Source organism: Mauremys mutica, unplaced genomic scaffold, assembly GCF_020497125.1.
Source record: "Mauremys mutica isolate MM-2020 ecotype Southern unplaced genomic scaffold, ASM2049712v1 000624F_np12_subseq_113676:253899_obj, whole genome shotgun sequence".
Lineage (NCBI taxonomy): Eukaryota > Metazoa > Chordata > Testudines > Geoemydidae > Mauremys > Mauremys mutica.
In genome coordinates this window covers 47,827-68,736 of record NW_025423019.1, presented here as the reverse complement: position 1 = coordinate 68,736, position 20,910 = coordinate 47,827, and the positions used below count along the sequence as shown (strand labels likewise).

The 20,910-nt window shown below is 44.9% G+C and overlaps 1 protein-coding gene across 1 annotated transcript in view; it reads left to right on the top strand.

Annotated features, from left to right (window-relative positions):
• LOC123357439 (F-box only protein 16-like) overlaps nt 1-20,577 on the top strand; it is a 45,902-nt gene extending 25,325 nt beyond the window's left edge. Inside the window, exons 7-9 of the mRNA XM_045000674.1 lie at nt 3,636-3,741; nt 16,884-17,109; nt 19,569-20,577. Coding sequence (XP_044856609.1) covers nt 3,636-3,741; nt 16,884-17,109; nt 19,569-19,636 — 400 coding nt within the window. The 3' untranslated portion in view covers nt 19,637-20,577. The remainder of the gene's footprint in view (nt 1-3,635; nt 3,742-16,883; nt 17,110-19,568) is intronic.
• The last annotated feature ends 333 nt before the right edge of the window (nt 20,578-20,910 follow it).

The following is a 20,910-nucleotide window of genomic DNA, read 5'->3' as shown; positions in this document are numbered from 1 at the left end:
GGTCTGAGTCACATCTGCACGTGAATGAAGCCCTTGCACTGCCCCCGTGTAACTTCTCTCTGTTTTCGCATATGATTATGGTTAATATTGCTCCATAAGTGTGCCTGCTGCCGCAGAGTGAGAGAGCAAACCAAGACCGAGGTCTCAAACTCCCAGGCTGTTTTATGCATTGATCTGGCCTCCTGTCTTTTTAAGATTTAAGAAAATAAAATGTTTCTAGTCTTTACCGTTTGAAAAAAAAAAAACTTTCTAACCATGACCCGATTCTGTGCCGTCCTCCTGAATCCGCAGACAGATTGAAACCAAAGTTCTTGAGAGATGCGGGAACTACTTCCATTCATCATCATAGGGTGTTTTAATTCAGCAACCTGTTGCCATTTAAATGGTAACATTGTAATCCATTTCACTGCGACTCTTTCTAGCAGAAACATTCAACTAATCCACTCCTTCCCCCTCAGTGTCCCGGAGGGCACAGCTATTAATGGTGGAGTCCTGCTGGGCTTCCATTTCTCCACTCGATTCTCAGTCACTGGGACCAGCTAAGGCAGTGGGAAGAAACAAGCTGCTTTCTGGGGGGTCCTTCTTGCTGTCTGATCAGCAGGGCACAGCTCTGTATAAAAACAAACAGACTGGTGGGGGTCACGGGTTGGAGTGCAATCACAGACAAGGCTTAAGGGGGCTTCATGAAAGAGAGGGGTGATAGAACTTTGAGCACGTTAAATGAGAGGCGTTGGGACGTGTGGGGTGGGGTGGGGCGGGAGATGACGCAAAGTCAGGCGGGAGTGAAGGATACAGAGGGAGAAGTGAGGAAGAGACAAAATGATGGCAGGAGTTGAGTTATGGATTGCCTGGAAGGTATTATCAAAATTCCTTGGTGGAGTTATAGCTGTGATTTATACTGTTGCGTATCTGTCTGTGTAATCTGTCATCATCGTGATATCTCTCAAGTATACTTTCTATGTCTTGTTCTCTACCTGAATCTTCCAGGTAGCCTTTCACTTAGGTACAAAGGAGAGCAGATATTAGTGAGGGTGGTTTTGTCTATTCTAGGGCATTAAGCAATGTTGCAAAGATGAAATGATACATTTTCATAGGAGACTTGGAACGGAGTCAGCAAGCTGTCCAAGATCTCTCTGACTACGTTCTGACTGGGAAGGAACACGAGAGTTTCTTTAATCCATTTGCACAGTTCTGCTGGAAGGCATCTGGTGTTGTGCAGCTTGTTGCCAATAAATGAACAATTTCTCTCCCATTTTATCGTGGATAAAGCATTCTGATTCCAGTGCAGTGTTGGAATCCTGCCAGGTGTGTGGCCCAGTGACTCAGGAAGGAGTCCTGCTACTTCTCATGATGGCAGGTCAGCTGAAATGAAGGCTGGCCCCCTCATTCTGGCCTCTGGAAGCTAACACTAACTCAGATAATTTGTAGACACAGGCAGGCTCTAAAAACAATTACATATTGTGCCAGAGTGTTTAGCCAATAAGAAAATAATTACTTGAAGTAATTGTTCTGTCAACAGCCTAGGCCCAGCTTCTCACAGAACAGGGATCGCTCTTGTGTGAAGGGAACTCCATTGCACTGGACCTGTTAATTGTGACATCACACCCTGTCACTCAGATCTCTAGCCCGGCACTCATCATTTGTCGTGGCTGTGCAGATTAAACCGTGTTTTAGAGCTAGGCAGATGGATAAACTGAGTAGAAGACTGGGCTGTCACTGTTTCATTTCTTCATAACTCCTTTTATTTTTTAATAATGTATTTTAAATTAATAGGCTCATATGGGTGCTGTCACTACCCTTTACAGGACGGAATCAGAACTGCCCAGCCATGTTTCATAGGCTCAATACTTTTAACAGCTAGTTAAGATTCTTCTTTGGCTCAAGTGGTAGGAGCCTGTGCTTTAGGACCAGGAGAACCTGAGTTCTGTTGAAAGCTGACCAAATTCTCCACAATGAATGATGTATTAGATGGATTTTACCTCTTGGCTGTCCGTAAATTGTCTGCAAACAGTTTGATTTTCTTAATTTGTTATTTAAAGTGATGTGACTAATAAATTCTGTGAATGGTTCTTGGTGTTCAGATTGTCTGTGAGCAGTTCCTTGTGAATATGCAATATCTGAACTGTGTTAGTTGGTTTTGAAGGATATGCAAGTCACATGATGGATGAGTGAAACTCTTAAAATCAGGTTTCTGGCATGAAGTCATATGATTTTGAATTCAAAATGTTCCTTTTAGGCTTTTATTTGTTCGTAAGATGAGATATGATGGTGATGTGTGTGGTATAAGAATCTGGACAGAATAGGAAACTATAGCCTTAAATTTTGCTGTTTCTGTGGAAAATTCTGCCTGTGAAATTATTCATTAGACTACTTGCAGAGACTGAACACAAAAGGAGAATCAATGTAGGCAAAGCAAATTTGCTGAATAACCTGCATGAATATTTGCAGAAAATTGTTTGCAGTATTCATGTGACTCTGGTTGTGTCCTTGCTGTTGGTGCGAAGTTCCAGGTGGTCACGGGGTACAGCATACTGACTGCTCTGAAGTCCTAGGAAACCAGGTTTGGTACAATCATGTAGGGAAATTTTCTGTTGACCAGATTCAATATTCCTTCATCCAGCTTCCAGAGTGTAGGAAATTCCCATCCTGCCAATTGATTATAGTAGCTTTTATAACAGCTCCATATAGACACACACAGAAGAAGATTTATCTGGTTGTATAAACAATGATTCATAGGAGAATCTGGCAGACTGGGGCCTCGTCTATACTACAGGCTACATTGGCTTAACTAAAGGTGTGTTCTTAAATCAATTTAGTTAAACTGGTGCACACCCCAGGTGAACATTTATTTATACTGATTTAGTTGAAGTCGGTAAGGAGTCGACTCATGCTAACTTGATATAAGCCAGGTTTAAACTAATTTTGAGTGTTCACACAGGGGTTTGTATCAGTTTAACCTAATCAATGTGAAAACACACCTTTAGTTAAATCAGTACAGCTTGGAACGTAGACAAGGGGTAGAAGCCAGCTTAGTTTTATGGGGCTGGTTCTCCACTCCCTTGCCAGTGTATTTGGCACCCACTTTGCACAGGTGTATGTCACTACACGAGGTGCCAGGGAGTGGAGAGTTAGGCCTGTGTAGTTAAGATGGCCTGTACATTAAATGTGTGCAGTATTAGAACCCACATTTCAAAAGCATCTTTGTTTTTGCCTTCTGGTAAATGACTGACGCTTCATTTCACACAGAGAGATGAAGGGAGAGAGGTGTGATCTACTACAGTACATTACAGTACAATACAACTTTATTTTGTATGTTTAATACAAACTGTGTCCCAAAATGCTTTAAAGAGTTACATTATAGTAATGGAAGAGAGCAGCTTACAGGTTTAGATAGGGCAAGGGAGAAAACAGGAGAGTGGATGAGCCACAGAGATACAGGAAGACTGTTACAGATGGCAAGTGCTGCAGAGAAGAAAACTCTCAAGCCTACATTGCATGAGAAGGGATTGGGGAGACAGATGATATTGCTAGCAAAGGAAGCCTGAACTAGATCTGGGTTATCTCTTAAGTTTTCTTTGTATTTCAATAGGGATTTCCCCTCTTCTCAGTTAACACTATTCCTTTCCACTTTGCAGTAGAAAGAAAGGAGGAGGACTAACCCCAGACCTCAGCCGGCAAGCATTTGAGAAAAAAAGGAAACCGAGCTGTGCATCTTATAAGCTTCGGAAAGCAAAATCACTGGCAAGTATCTCTAGACCCTGGCTTTATCAACACAGGGCCTAAGGCCTGTTGACATCACAGAGACTTGGTAAGATAACACGCATGACTGGAATATTGGTATAGAAGGGTACAGCTTGCTCAGGAAAGACAGGCAGAGAAAAAAGAGAGGAGATGTTGCCTTATATATTAAAAATGTATATACTTGGACTGAGGTTAGATGGGAATAGGAGACAGACTTGTTGAAAGTCTCTGGGTAAGGATAAAAGGGGTAAAAACCAAGGGTGGTGTCATGGTAGGGGGTCTACTACAGACCACCTAACCAAGAAGAAGAGGTGGATGAGGGTTTTTTAAACAACTAACAAAATCATCCAAAGCACAGGACTTGGTGGTGATGGGGGAATTCAACTACCCAGACATCTGTTGGGAAAATAACACAGCCGGGCACGGATTATCCAACAAGTTCTTGGAATGTATTGGAGACAATTTTTTATTTCAGAAGGTGGAGAAAGCTATTAGGGGAGAGGCTGTTCTAGATTTGATTTTGACAAATAGGGAGGAACTGGTTGAGAATTTGAAAGTGGAAGGCAGCTTGGGGGAAAGTGATTATGAAATGGTAGAGTTCATGATTCTAAGGAATGGTAGGAGGGAGAAGAGCAAAATAGAGACAATGGATTTCAAGAAGGCAGACGCTAGCAAACTCAGGGAGTTGGTAGGTAAGATCCCATGGGAAGCAAGTCTAAGGGGAAAAACAATTGAAGACAATTGGCAGTTTTTCAAAGAGACATTATTAAGGGCACAAGAACAAATTATCCCACTGTGTAGGAAAGATAGGAAGTCTGGCAAGAGACCACCCTGGCTTAACCAGGAGATGTTCAATGATCTAAAAATCAGAAAAAGAGTCCTACAAAAAGTGGAAACTAGGTCAAATTACAAAGGATGAATATAAACAACTAATACAAGTATGTAGGGACAAAATTAGAAAGGCCAAAGCACAAAACGAGATCAAACTAGCTAGAGACATAAAGGGTAACAAGAAAACATTCTACAAATACATTAGAAGCAAGAGGAAGACCAAGGACAGGGTAGGCCCATTACTTAATGAGGGGGTGAGGGGGAAACAATAACAGAAAATGTGGAAATGGCAGAAGGGCTTAATGACTTCTTTGTTTTGGTTTTCACCAAGAAAGTTGATGGTGATTGGACATCTAACATAGTGAATGCCAGCGATAATAAGGAAGGATCAGAGGCTAAAATAGGGAAAGAACAAGTTAAAAATTGCTTAGATAAGTTAGATGTCTTCAAGTCACCAAGGCCTGATGAAATGCATCCTAGACTATTCAAGGAGCTGACTGAGGAGATATCTGAGCCATTAGCAATTATCTTTGAAAAGTCATGGAAGATTGGAGAGATTCCAGAAGACTGGAAAAGGGCAAATATAGTGCCCATCTATAAAAAGGGAAATAAGGACAACCCGGGGAATTACAGACCAGTCAGCTTAACTTCTGTACCCCAAAAGATAATGGAGCAAATAATTAAGCAATCAATTTGCAAACACCTATAAGATACTATGGTGATAAATAACAGTATGGATTTCTTCAAAACAAATCATGTCAAACCAACCTGATAGCTTTCTTTGACAGGGTAACAAGCCTTGTGGATGTGGGGAAGAAGTAGGTCTGATATTTCTTAGGAGGGGAAAGATAGCTCAGTGGTTTGAGCCTTGGCTTGCTAAATCCAGAGTTGTGAGTTCAATCCTCAAGGGGGCCATCTGGGGTAAAAATCTGTCTGGGGATTGGTCCTGCTTTGAGCAGGGGGTTGGACTAGATGGCCTTCTGAGGTCCCTTCCAACCCTAGTCTTCTATGATCTTGACTTTAGTAAAGTTTTTGATACTATCTCATATGACCTTCTCATAAACAAACTAGGGAAATGCAATCTAGATGGAGCTACTATAAGGTGGGTGCATAACTGGTTGGAAAACTGTTCCCAGAGAGTAGTTATTAGTGGTTCACAGTTATGCTGGAGGGGCATAACAAGTGGAGTCCCACATGGATCAGTTCTGGGTCTGGTTCTTTTCAATATCTTCATCCATGATTTAGATAATAGCATAGATAGTACACTTATAAAGTTTGTGGATGATACCAAGCTGGGAGGGGTTGCAAGTGCTTTGGAGGATAGGATTAACGTTCAAAATGATCTGGACAAACTGGAGAAATGGTCTGAAGTAAATAGGATAAAATTCAATAAGGACAAATGCAAAATACTCCACTTAGGAAGGAACAATCAGTTGCGCACATACAAAATGGGAAATGGCTGCCTAGGAAGGAGTACTGCAGAAAGGGATCTGGGGGTCATAGTGGATCACAAGCTAAATATGAGTCAACAGTGTAACACTGTAGCAAATAAAGCAAACATCTTTCTGGGATGTATTAGCAGGAGTATTGTAAGCAAGACACGAGAAGTAATCATTTCGCTCTACTCCTTGCTGATTAGGCCTCAGCTGGAGTATTGTGTCCAGTTCTGGGTGCCACATTTCAGGAAAGAGGTAGACAAATTGGAGAAAGTCCAGAGAAGAGCAACAAAAATGATTAAAGGTCTAGGAAACATGACTTATGAGAGAAGATTGAAAAAATTGGGTTTGTTTCGTCTGGAAAAGAGAAGACTGAGAGGGGACCTGATCAGAGTTTTCAAGTACATAAAAAGTTGTTACGAGGAGGAGGGAGAAAAATTGTTCTCCCTAGCCACTGAGGACCGGACAAGAAGCAATGGGCTTAAATTGCAGCAAGGGAGGTTTAGGTTGGACATTAGGAAAAACTTCCTAACTGTCAGGGTGGTTAAGCACTGGAATAAATTGCCTAGGGAGGTTGTAGAATTTCCATCATTGGAGATTTTTAGGAGTAGGTTAGACAAACACCTGTCAGGGCTGTTCTAGATAATACTTAGTTCTGCCACGAGTGCAGGGGACTGGACTAGATGACCTCTCGAGGTCCCTTCCAGTCCTATGATTCTATGATTTTAAATCTATTACACCAGGGATATGTTTGGCCCAAAGCATTTATATAACAGTAGATATCGCTGGTGCCTTGATTCACAAATAGACGTAATAAGATTTTGCTAACTGTAAACTTTTAAAACTGCGATTTTCTTCCTTTCTCGTAACGTACATTTTAAATCCCAGTTCCAGTGCTGTCTAGGAGGTGCCATTCTACTATTAGGAATGATTTATTCCATTAACACATTGTAATTAGGTATAAAGCAGAACCACTTTAGGAGAAAACTTGTTGATGTGGGGCCAGATTTATGATTATTAATTATTATTTGTCTTGCAGCAATGCCTATAGACCTTGACTAGCTCAGGACCCCATTGTGCCAGGCATTGTACAAACATATACTAAATATCAGTCCCGGCTCTGAAATGCTTAGAGCAGAGAAGCTTGATGGCTGCTCCAGCGTGACTGCGTTGGCCAGGGGGTGACGGTGCAGGGAACATCTTTCTTCCCTTAGCAATTCTGTGCGGGCAGCTGTGCTGCCTGGGCCTGATTCTCCTCTCACTTACTCCAGCCAGACTCCCTTACAATCCAGAGGTCAGTGGAGTCACACTGGTGTGAGAAGACAAGGTGGGCTCCCTGAGTGCAATAGGGGGTGGCCAGTGTAACCCACAGGGCTGTGTGTTGTGTCCCCCTCTGTGCCTGACCCACGGAGGGTGCAAGTAAAGCCGGGCTCTTTATCTCGAGCTGTAGAGACTCATGCTGCTAGCTCTGGAGGTCCCCATTTCTGTCCCCAGTGTGATAAGATGGTGGCTGTCACATCAGCTGCACTCAGTGTTCCTGAGGGGCAAGATCCTGTGCTCCAGCCGGTGGCATCAAGTCTGTGCTGTGGGGGGAGGGGATGCAAATGCTACATCTGTTCTAGTTTAGCAATTCCCACGGGGAGGATGCTCCTCCATTCTTTGGAGGCATCATACCAGCTCATGCTCTGTGAAGAGCCCCCAGGGAAGCCAGGGGGAGCTTCCTCCTGTGAATTGAGGGTTCCAAATCTGTTGGTCTCATTGAGTCTCCTCCCGAGAGTCAGATCTATTCCCTTTGTCGAGTAGCTGGTGCAAGAGGCTTGCATGCTGAGCTACTCCCGATTTGCACTAGTGTACGTGGGAGGAGAATGAGGCTGCTGCTGTCTGTTCTCATCTCTGTCCCCGAGTAGCTGTGTCCCCCTCAGGCAGCTCACTTCCCTGCGCTCAGTTCCCCAAGTGTAAAACGGGGATTAATATACCTGTCTCCCAGAGGCGTTGGGAAGCTTAATCCCTCCATAGTGCTGAGCGGGTTATAACTACCAAGAAAGAATTTGTGCTTGTAAAGCACTTTGAGGCTTTGGGAGGAAAAGTGCTAGGTAAGTATAAAGCATTATTCTTAAACATACCACTCAGGACATGTTTAAATAAAACAGTTCCAAACAGAGTCCTTCAATAGCTAAGCAGCTGCTGTTTCCTCAGGTTTCAGTCTCATTTCTTTGGATCCAGTCCTGCTCTCAGAAGAACCTAACTAGAACAGATCACACATCAGTGGCAAAAACTCTGAAGCCCAAAACCTCAAAGGTATTAAGGCCCCTAACTCCCTCTGAAATCAATGGAAGTTAGGTGCCTAAATACCTTTGAGGATCTGGTCCTGATTCACTTCTGTGGATACGGGAGGTAATTTGCTGTGTAGATATTGATATTTTTATCTGCTCTTCAGTTAGTTCCTGTAATACCCCGGATCCAGACATTTAGGCTGTCGATACGGCGCACCGTACAGCGGCACAGGGGAGTATTTTTTCATACCCCGGCCCGACAAAAGTGCTAGTGTAGACAGTCTTAGTTTCTGCACTTTATAAATACTGGATCAGTTTCTCAAGATTCTGGTATCTTTTCCTAAAGCAGTCTCTTGCACTCGCAACTTTCCATCATCACTGTCTGATCTCTGTTTATACTTCGTGCTATTGCATTTTGTCAGAGTGACCAGCCCTTAGCACCACTAGCTGTTAATACTGAGGATTCACTGTGCTCCCGTCACAGTTTATAAAATAGGACAGCCTCAGATGAAAGCAGTACCAGAAAGGCAGGCTTCCAGAAAGCATCCTAGAGATAATCTTTTGTGGATATGGGCAACAAATAGCTGCTGCAATAAGCAGATTCTGGCGAGCATTTTTTTTTTTGCCAACTTGGAAGAATGATTCCCAAGTAATGAGAACCAGACAACCCATATGTTCCAGCCTACAAAGGAGATTAACAGTAAGATCACTAAGGCTGACAGGCAAATTCTTGTGCAGGTTATTTTCCTAGCTCAATTATGTCCTTTATTGTACTGGTTGCTCTAGTTAAAGTTTGTCAGCCTTTGTCTTAGAAATGCCATTTTCCAGGGCTTTATAATACAGTCTCAGGAGTTCCATTTCAACACGGCCATGATTTGACCTTTGTTTTATTTTTGGAGCCGTTACAGAATCAGTGAAGTGATGGGCAAATATCCTGAGGGTTTTTCGGGAAGGCTTGAGCTCCTGCCATGACATAGTCCCCATGGGCTGCTCTCCATTCCTGAGGGTGGCCCTACTCTGCACCCCTGAGTTTGGGAGGCACAAGCCTCACGCCCATCCACCAGCGCAGGGATGAAATTCTCCCCAGTAGTGTCAATGGGAGTTTTTGATACCAACATCATCGTCAGCAGGATAGGGGGTGGGGAATGTGCACACACATCACCCGAGCTGGGCTGATTGCAGCTTAGAGGACCTAAGGTTATATCTACAGCTGGCAGCTACCAGAGATCTTCCTTTAGGTCAAGCAAAATGTTCACAAAGACATCTTGAGCAAACAGAATTCTTGTAAGGACTGAATCTATCCTTCAGCCATCTGTTTTACCAGCCTCTGGACTGGAATAGGATTTGACTCTCTATGGTCCTTATGCAGTGATCTGTGGCCACTAGAGGTCCTCTGGCCATCCACTGACTCCCTCGCCATGCCTGGTCTGCTCCCAGGTCCTTCCTCCACACCTGGCCTATAAGGAGCTGGTACAAAACTCTACTGTTCTGAGCCCAGCAGATGCAGAATTCCCAAACACTTTCTACAGCTGCCATCACAGTAACATCTGAGTGCTTCACAAACATTGAGTTTATCCTCCCAACAATCCTATGACTACTTGCTTCACCACAACACCAGCCATCCTTCTCTTGCACAACTGCAAAAGTACTGCTGTGCTGAGTCTGCCACAGCCCCTGTACACAAGGTTAGTATCATCTCTAGTCTCTCTGCTTCAGTTTCCCAATGTGTAAAATGGGGATAATATTACACTACCTCACAGGGGTGAGTGAGTTTTAATCAGTTAATGATTGTAAAGCAGCTCCTGAAGATGCTATAGAAATGCCAACTATTACTATTAAATATGATAGTTGTTGTCTGTAAAAACGCTTGGAAGATGAAAAGCACCATCTAGACCAGGGGGCTGTTCAGCACAGCATTACTGTTTTGTAACTCTGTTGAAATCAGTGAAATCTTGCGGGTGGTGAATCAGGCCTTGCAAGCATTATTAATACGTAAATACATTACAGCAATCACAGGGAAGATGGGAATTTACACCAGACTAAATCAGTACTAACTCCAGGGCCACCCAGAGGGGGGGGCAAGTGGGGCAATTTGCCCCAGGCCCCGGGCTCCGCAGGGGCCCCCACAAGAGTTTTTTGAGGCCCCTGGAGCGGGGTCCTTCACTTGCTCCGGGGGCCCCGGAAAACTCTCGCGGGGCCCGGGCCCCTGGAGCTTCTTCCACTCTGGGTCTTTGGTGGCAATTTGGCGGCGGGGGGTCCTTCCGCTCTGGGACCTGCCGCCGAAGTCCCCCGAAGACCTGCGGCAGGGGGTCCTTCCGCCCCGAGACCCACTGCCGAAGTGCCCCAAAGACCCATGGCAGGGGGTCCTTCCACCCTGGGACCCGCCGCCGAAGTGCCGGGTCTTTGGTGGCAATTCGGCGGTGGGGGCCCCCCGCCGCCAAAGACCCCAGGCCCCCTGAATCCTCTGGGCAGCCCTGACTAACTCTAGTGAAGTCAATGGAGTTACATCAGTGTAAAGAGATCAGAATAAGGCTCCATATCTTTTTGTTCTGATTCTCTCAAAGGCACTGGCTTTTTTTCCATGTTAAGAACTGAGGGTAGCCCTTATAGATTGTGTTAGATGTTTTGGGACCTTTATGGGAATTCTGCACCAAAAAATTAAAAATTCTGCACACAATATTTTAAATTTCTGCTTATTTTATTTGTCAAAATAACTCTACATAATCATGCCGGTTTCAATTAGTTTGGTAATTTATTTCAAAATACGTGTCAGCAAGTATGTCTGTAACAATACAAGTATCAGAGGGATAGCCGTGTTAGTCTGGATCTGTAAAAGCAGCAAAGAATCCTGTGGCACCTTATAGACTAACAGACGTTTTGCAGCATGAGCTTTCGTGGGTGATGCATCTGAAGAAGTGGGTATTCACCCACGAAAGCTCATGCTGCAAAACGTCTGTTAGTCTATAAGGTGCCACAGGATTCTTTGCTGCTGTAACAATACAGACAACATAAAAGATTCAGGAAATGTTTTTTGACAAATAGATTCCTTACTAGGCATATTAGTACAGAACTTCGAGAAATAATTTGTTTAAACTACAATGCAGAAACATATTTCCCGAACCCCTCAGAAGCAGTGCAAAGGCTTGGGGGAGTCGGGGTAATGGAGGAGCTGAGGGAGAGGGAAGTAATTGCTGGGAAGGAGCCTGGGAGTGAACTGTGGAGGGTTGTTGGGTGTGGGTGGGAGAAGTATGAAACAGTTTTTTTAGGGAGGGGGAGGGATTGTTAGGGAGTTGGGGAGCCTCCCCCAGGGAGACTATGGCTGCCCCTAACCTCTCCCATTCAGTCAGGCACATCTGCCCACCATGTCCCCATGTGTCCTTGCATCCCCACTCCCCATTCAGCCAGGCATATCTGCACATGTCCCCATGTGGCCCTGCACCCTCACTCAGCGAGGCATAGCTGCCCCTGTCTTCATGTATTCCTGCACCCCCATGTCCCATTCAGCCAGGCATAGCTGCCCTTGTCCCCATGTGTCCCTGCATCCCCACTCAGCCACCCCCATCCTCATGTGTCCCTGCATTCCCACTCAGCCACCCCCATCCTCATGTGTCCCTGCACTCCCTCTTCCCCCCTGTCCCTATGGCTCTGCACCCCCACGCCCATTCAGTCCCTGGCTCAATGTTGTCACCCCACTAGCTTCTGTGCCCTTGTCCCAGTCTGTCCCCTGCACTAGCCCTTCTGAACCCCAGTCTGTATGATCCCCCCAGCAGCCTGTTTTGCCCCACTCTGTCCATCCCCCCATATCCAGTGCCTCCTCGCCTGGCCCCATGGGCAGAGCGCTGTGAGGAAGGCAGCCTCTATCCCTCCCTCTCTGCAGCTGCCCTCACTTCCGGAGTCACATCAGCCCCTGGTGCAAAAGATGTAATTGCAGCATGACTTCTCTTGCAGCTTCCCTTTGCCTCCCTGTCAGAATCAATTATTCTGCAGAGTGGAGGAATCTGTGGGGACATTAATTGTGCACTTGTGTGATGGTGCAGAATTCTCCCAGGAGTAACGTTTTGGTATTCCTGAATCCTGGACTGTCCCCAGTTTCAGTAACCAACCTACTCTTCCTCTTTCACATTATCCCAGACAGTCTATAATCCTGCTAGCCATTGCTGATTATGACACTATGATGATAATAGTATATTTTCCTTAGGCTGATGAAAGAGACAAAATTATTTATATAACCAAGTAGAAAATATCAAAAAATAATTTCTGTTTATTGTAAAGATCATCATCATCATCATGTTCCTGTTACGCCTCTGATGTTTAGGGCAGTGACGAATCTCCTCCACTCCTGTCTGTTTCTGGCAAGTCTTTCAATGGTTCCCCAGCTGCATCCCAGGTTTTTCAGCTCGGCTTCCACAGCTCTTCGCCAGGTTGTTTTCTGGTGGCCTCGTTTTCGCTTGCCTTCAGGTGTCCATCTTATTGCTGCTCTGGTGATGGACTCAGTTTCCATCCGAAGCACATGACCGATCCATCTCTAACGCCTCCTGGCAATGATAGTGCTCGGATACTCTTGGCTGCACTTTGTCAATAGATCTTGGTTTCAGATTGTAAAGATAAGGTTGGGAAATCTTGTTTAAATATAATTGTTAAAAGATTCCCATGTCAGCCAAGCCCAAAGAGAGAGGCTTATAATTCAAACCTTTTAAATTAATCCTTTGGAAAAGAAGGAAGCATGTTGAAAGAATAAATGCCCCAGGTACCAAAAGATAAAATTATAATGAAGACATGTAAGATGAATGCACTGAAAGTGAATGAAACCAAAGACTATTATACTGAACAATGAAGGTGTGGAAAGGGTTAATATATAAGAGAAAAGGAGATAGTGTTCCAGATTCACAAGAGTAAAAAATGGGTGTTGGATACCAAAAGGAAAGAAATAATTTCAGGCCACACCCAGACTCTGTTAAAAATCAGTGGAATAGCATCCACTGGGCCTGGTCCGAGTTTGGCCCCTTGGTTTCTTTTCAGTGGGGTGGTAGCATTTGCTAGAGTAAATTTTGGGGAAGACCACGGTGTAATTGTTACAGTGCCACGAGTCCTGGAAACTATGGCAACAAATAAGAAAAGCTCAAAATTTGTTTGGTAACAAGTAAAATTAGCTTTGAAGCCCCTGGCTTTTGACTATAGGGCCAAACCCCTCCCTCACGTGTGTACATGCAATGCCCATTGCCTCCAGTGGGAGATGTGAGAATATATAGAATTGGGCCCATCATTTTTGTTGGGGAGAATCATGACCCTCTTATATACTGAGCTACTGGCTCTCCCCTCCCCCACATGCTTCTACTTGTAAGCTATGACTCTTGTAAGGTTTTAATTTTTGGTCCAAAGTCTTTGGGCCTGATTCATTACTTTTTACTTCTGTTTTATGCCCGTGTAACTCCATTGAAGTCAGTGAAATAACACCAGTGTAAAACTGGAGTAGCTCAGTGATGAATCAAGCCCTTTCTCTTTTGGGAGTGCTTTGCCATCACCTCTCTCCTTGTAGACTCTTATCCAGCAAAGTGCTTAAGCAGGCACTTAACTTTAAGCATGTGAGTAGTCCCACTGAAATCAATGGGACTAACTGACATGATTAAAGTTGCAAAGAGTCCTGTGGTACCTTATAGACTAACAGACCTATAGGAGCATGAGCTTTCGTGGGTGAATACCCAATTCATCGGATGCATTCACCCACGAAAGCTCATGCTCCTATAGGTCTGTTAGTCTATAAGGTGCCACGGGACTCTTTGCTGCTTTTACAGATCCAGACTAAAACGGCTCCCCCTCTGATACATGACTAAAGTTAAGCACCTGCTTAAGTGCTTTATTAGATCAGGGCCCTAAAGCTTGCCCCATACTATCTGGACTGTATCACCTTGGGAAGTATTGTCCCCATTTTACAGATGCAAAACTGAGGCACAGAGTAGATGGAGTGACTTGTCCAAGCTCACATATTGAAAGCAGGTCTCCTGCGCTTCAGTCCAGGGCCCGAGACAGTAGGTCATCCCTCCTGTCCTTTTTGATACAGAGCCATGCGCCCCCATAGTGAGTCCACCCATTTGGACCTTTTGGTCCCTGCAGTGTTGTCACTGCTCCCAAATGACAGCCTCCTTTACAAACCTATGGGCTCATCTACTAAGACTCCACATAAGGTTTTTGCAGCTGTTCAGCAGAATAATCGGTCTCGTGCCAAAAACGTCCAAATGTCAAAACCATGGCCATTTTATTAGCAAGATGAAAATCACGAAGTCTGACGCTCATGACAGCTGTGAGAAATATTACAGCCTCAGCAATCATGGCTGTTTTTTTCCCCTTTCATGCTTTAGATTCTGTTCTGTGTGAGTGGCTGCTCCACTCCCACAAATGTTCTTGAGTTACTGTTGCCTGTATTCTAAGGTGATAAGATCACAGTATTTGGGGTCAGGAATTAATTTCCCCCACGCATATTGGCAGGGAGCTGGTGACTTGAGGAAGGAACATCTTTTAGGGCCAGCTGTGCATTTCCCACATGTCCAGCTTTCTGCCACTGCCGAGGCCTCGGGCAGTGGCAAATCTCAGTTCTAGCCAACTAATATAGCCTCAGTTCTATAGCCTCAGTTCTGCAACTCATAATTTGAGTATTACTTATTTGCACAAGTAGTACCATTGAATTTCCTGGGACTAGTCATGCGAGCAAAAATTACTCTGGGTAATGCTTGCAGTATCAAACTCCTTTGTACATTTCACTCTTCTTGAAAAAGCACAGCCTAGCTTTGTGGTGTAACATGCTTTGCCTTCCTATCCTCAAGCACTCCGCGGCTGAATCACCAAGAACACAGGAGTGCAAAACCAAGGTACAGTCAGCTCATTGCAACAGCCACTGCTTACTCGCCTTCGTGTGTTTCCTTCCCTACTGGAAGAAAAACCTACTGTACCTGTCATGTCCTTGTTTACATTGTCATGCTCAATCACTCACAAGGACATCGTAAGCTGTTGCATACTTCCTGGCTTCTCTTTGGGTTGATGTTTGGCAATCATTGGACTGCTTATTTTTAACTTGAGGATTAAGCACTAAGCATTATACAATATCCACCGCAGTCATATCAAGTGATCACAGGAAAATGCAAAACCGTGTTAAATTTTCTGTACAACAGTTTGATTCTTGACAATAGTCTGCTTATAGTAACATCATCGGCCATCATTGCTTCATAGTGCATTTCTAAGCAGATGTTTTATTATACTCATGGTTTTTCAGTGTTATAAACAAGGGATAAACAAATGATTTGGATCAGTTTAACAAGGGCTAGATTGCTAGCAGGCAGCTTCTCACGAGCTGCTTTTGAAACATTATGGGATTTCTTTAAAAGACTAAACAATCACTGTAATGGTAGGAATATATTTGGCTACTTCTAATTAATCATAGACATTGACTAGTAAAATGAAAAGATAAAAATTGACCATTGTGTATAAATTCTATGCCTGATCTACCTTTGCACTATGGTGCCTCAGACCTCACAAAGGAAGCAAGGTTGGGCCTGGTCAGCACTTGGAAAGGAGACCTCCAAAGAATCCTGCAGGAAGTGGTGCTGGGGACTCAGTAACTGGTGCAGTTCCCTCTGAGTCAGGTCTGCATCCACCTGCTGCAAGGAGACTACAGCTGCTTTCTTCTGGATGAGACATAAACCACAAGTCCTGGCCACTTGTGGTGGTTAAAGCTTCCACGGCTCTTTTGATAAAACTAGGAGCACTAGCCCCGGAATCTTGGCCAAATTCTAGTGGAGGTAAATTCCATGCTGGTGATTGTGAGTGTTTATTATTAACTCCCACCCGGCAGATTCAGTTCCACCTTGTTCTCTTCACTTCCTCTCCTCGGCTATGGGGCCAAGTTGTTCTGCTTTGCTAGGGCACCCAAGAGATGGCTGCACTTCATTGTTGTTGGAAAAGATCAGTCTAGCCCATGCATATTGCACAGACTGCTGTGAGATTGAATTCGTCTGTAAAGGGCCTTGTGATTCTGAGCTGAAAGGGGCTGTAGAAGTGCAAAGTATGATTAGTGCTAATGCAAACTGCTGCTCGCTGCACAGGTTCAGCTATAAACAGCTAACTTCTTGCCAGCTGGAATCCTTCATAATATAAATGAATACATTGATTCCATAAAGGAGATCAGTCTGGTTCACTACATCCCAAGTTCTGCCCATGGATGTTTGCCCACTGATTTCAATAGGAGCCGTGCACATATGTCTGAGGACAAAATTCGGCCAGAAAGTGTGAGCTGTTGTGGAGACTCAGTTAATGTGGGCAAGCCTCCTTTAGTGGCTGCTTCTAATTGGCTTCCTTTGTCATTCATGAAAGGCTGGAATTTTTTCCACTCCACAACCCGCCCCCTAAATATATGAAGTGCTCTTATTTGTGTAGCTTACTACACAGATCTGTGGAATTGTAGTAACATAGCGTAGGTCACTGCTGCAAAACAAAACTATAATTGTATGTCATTTAAAAACCAAGGATACTAGATCGTTTTCGAAGGGCTCAGACATTTTTATCCCCTTGTGGCTGTTAGGAGAATATGATCTTTCTGTTTTTCTCTTCCCAGCTGTCCTTATCTGCAGACCTTGGCTCTAGCCCCAAAGGACCAGTTCGCCCAAGTTGGGCTACTCACCAATCAACGGGGTACCCTGTTACCAAAGCAACAGCTAAGATCCTAGCTCAGAGTGCCCAGTGGAATGCTGGGATACGGCCAGCCCCTGTTCGCGCTCCAGTACCAAAGCTGAGTGAAAGAGGGAAGAAGGCCTTTGCAAGGATGAGCAGAAGTTCTCCATGTTAGTAAGCTGCTCTATCTCGTTGCTTAAGCTACCAGAGAGACGACAGCTCTCTGAGTTTGGAGTTGGGGAGCCATTGGCACTATGTTCCCTCATGCCAAGCAAGCAGCAGTCATTTTAGATGGTGTGAACCGAACTGACTGTAATTTACCAGCCCTAAAATGTGGCACAAAGACTCACACGTAGCAGTTTCCTATGGCATCTGTCTCTATGGTGACCAGACAGCACATGTGAAAAATCGGGACAGGAGGTGGGAGGTAATAAGAGCCTATATAAGAAAAAGATCTCAAAATTGGGACTGTCCCTACAAAATCAGGACATCTGGTCACCCTATCTGTCTCTCATGACTGTCACAGTACCTCAGGGCCAGTCTACACTATAAAGGCTTTGACGGGACAGCCATATCGGTACAGCTATCCCAGCAGAGCTCCTTAATGTAGATGCAGCAAATCCCTGTCAAAGGAGTTCTTTTGTCGGTGTTGATAAAGCATCTCCAAGACCAACATAAACTACCTGGCAAATGGAATCTTTGGCCAGAATGGGGGAGGGGGTACGTGCCTGCTTGTGTGTATGTGTCCATCCCAGCATACCCGTGCCAGTGAGGGTGATGGTTTTCATGCTCCTAGTCGACGTAGGCATGCCAGCAAAACTTTGTATTGTAGACTTGGCCTAAATGCTGGCAAGAGTTTTGTGTGACATGAACTCCTGGGTGTTCCCCTGTAGGGCAGGGGGTTTGTCTCCAATGTGAATACAGATGTTTTAACACCTTGTTATATATGTGTCTAGGGGCCTGGTGCAGAGCCCATTGACTCTGATGTGCTTTGGACAAGGCCCTGGATGGATGCCTTAGGCTGGGGATTGATAACGACAGATTGGAAGAAGGGTCCCCTCAAGGAATTAGAGAAGAAAATGCTACTTTTACCACCAGTCCTGGGGAGAGGTTTCGAACCGCTGTTAAAACAGTCGAGTGACATCATCAAAAGCAATTTCTGCCATGCCAGCCTAGGACTAGCTGGTGCAGTCCTTACACAGGGCCTTCCCTTGTGACATGCTGAGCATCATGCAGAGTAACCTCAGCTTCCAGTGAGCATCTTCCAGGTGTCGCTCAGCACCTGGCAGCATCGGGTCCTCGGAACGTAATCAGGCAAAAATTCCATTGACGCCAGTGGGGGGTTACTAGATTAAGGATTGCAGGATTTGACCCTTATGTTTTTTAAGAGAGTAACCGGTTCAGTAGATAAAGAAACCGGAGCGGGCACAGCAGAAGGCATCTGATATGGCGCCATGTAGCAGTTTCAAAGAGAAACTGCAGGTGCAGTAAATGGAAGTGGATTGACAGCATTTATTAATGAATCCCTATGGGAGGAGGGTATGGAGTGGAGTCCTGTGGGGATCCCTTCTGAGCTCCATACCATTCAGAGCCTTCCTTTGTGACTAGGAGCCAAGGGTGATGATCCAGAACTTGGTGTGATCGCAACTGGCTTTGTGGGGGGTAGGATTTAAATGCCATCCAATCTTGATACGCTGGAGAAGGGGGTGGAATTGAGACAAACGAGAAGTGGGGCATGTAGGAAGGAACATGCAAATGCATCTATATGAACGGGAGGAGGGGCACCCCAGACTGCAGTCAGAGGGTTATAGAGGTAGGGATACACTGCATATAAATCAACAATACAGTGCCTATATATAAAATAGGGCCCTGATCCAGCAGTGCGGTCACATGGACAGAGCCCCAGTGAGGCTCTGCATTGGTCTGCAGTCCATACATGAGAAGCTCATTGCAGGATCGGGGCCTTCAACTGTATTAATTAATTAGCATATCACACGTCCATCAAATGCGACAATTATCCTGCTCTGTTTGACACTGTTCTGGCTCCTGGGGCAATACTGCACTCACTCTTGAGTACTGCAGTTCAAAAAAGGACACAGGAAAATGAGAGTGAAAGCGGAGTTGATCCACACAGAGAAGACTCTTAGAAAATAAGCTGAGAGGAAAGGGGAAGAAGGGGAACTACTGTCTCCAGGCATCTTGTAAAGGAGACAGATGAATTATCCCCACTAGACTATAAGGATTTCACAAGAAATGATGAGCTGTATTAAGTGTAATATAGGTTGATTGCTGGGCAAAACTACATAACCCCTTGTAAAAGCGAGACAGCCAAGTTCTTCTTTACCGTTCACATCTTCAGGGACCTCTTCTGGATCTCTGCAATCTCCTCTGTGCCTTTCTTACGGTGAGCTGACCAACATTAGACTCAGCTCTCAAGATGAGAGTAGTTTGCCATATTCCCATGACGCTGGAAGTGCAGGCAGTAGAATTAGGGATATTTGTAACAGGACCAAATTCTACAAAATGAGGTACTGATTTTGCAGTTTAGAAATAATCTACACGTCCATTCAGTGACTAAAACAATCTGTAGCAGCTGCTAGTCTCAGGATTTTCTCTTTATCCATTCTAGCATCCCCACTGTTTGAAGCTCAGCCCTGGCAAATTCCTCCATCGGACCATGGATCTGACGCAGAGTAAGGGAGTGAAGGTTCAGTGCAATTCATCCCAGTCAAACCGGCTCATCTGCCCAGCTTTCAGAAGATGCCGATCACATCCCTGAGTTACCATGAAGAACGGATGGTACTGACATTTAAGAATCATGCTCAAAGTCTCAAGGATCCAGCTCCATTTTTTTATATTACTTGTCACAATAAGAGACTTCCTCCCAACCCTCATTGAACTCACTATACAATGGCTATAAAATCACTATACAATGCGGAGAATGTGGAGACCCTGAGGGAGATTTACTAGTATAGCTCTGGGCTAACTGCATTGCAGCCAGTTTACACTGAAGGGTTTTTGGGGCAGGGACTATCTTTTACTATGTATACAGCACATTGCAGAGTGGGCCCTCACTATGGTTGGGATCTCCAGGTGCTGCCATAATACAAATAAGTCATGCAAAACTAGGGTGAGCTCAGAATTTGAATCAGTATCTTGTTTGCTATCTTGCCTTTTTTCAGTATGTTTTCTAGTTTCTGCTGCTTTGGATGCTGATGCCTCATTCTGCTTTCACTCAGTGTGTGTCTTCACTGCAGAGTTAACTTGGGCAATTGGCACCTGGGTTAGTCTAACCCAGGTGCAAGCTGCCACACTGCAAAGCCTTACTGTCTTACTGTGTCCTCACTGGTGCTGAACTCCCGTGTGTATGTCATAAGGACTTCGGGGGCATATCCCATGGTCCTGTGTGCTGCAGTATGCTGAGCTACACTGATTCTTTCCCAATGAATTGTGGGAGAATTTGTCTGTCTTTTTGGGCGCAGGGGGGATTGTGGGACGACACTGCAGGATTACCAGCACTGGAGTGATTTAGGCCTGGTCTACACTAGGGGAGGGGATCGGTCTAAGTTACACAACTTCAGCTACGTGAATAACGTAGCTGAAGTCGACATACTTTGATCTACTCACCGTGGTGTCTTCACTGTGGTAAGTTGACAGCTGACGCTCCCCTGTCGACTCCGCCTGTGCCTCTCGCTCCGGTGGAGTACTGGAGTCGATGGGCGAGCGCTTGTCTAGTCTAGACACGATAAATTGTCTAGATAAGCCCATACACTGTGTCTTCACTGCAAAGTGAGTGGTTACAGCCTGAGTGAATGTGGAGCCCAGGGCCTTACTTATCCCCCAGCTGGGTTGAAATGCCCCTGAACTCCAGGGAGAGGTTTGTGCATGGATGGGAAGGGGGGTTAGGGCTAAAAGCCAGTTAAGAGCTCAGATTAACTCTGCACTGAAGACAGACCCTCTCCAAGGTTTGA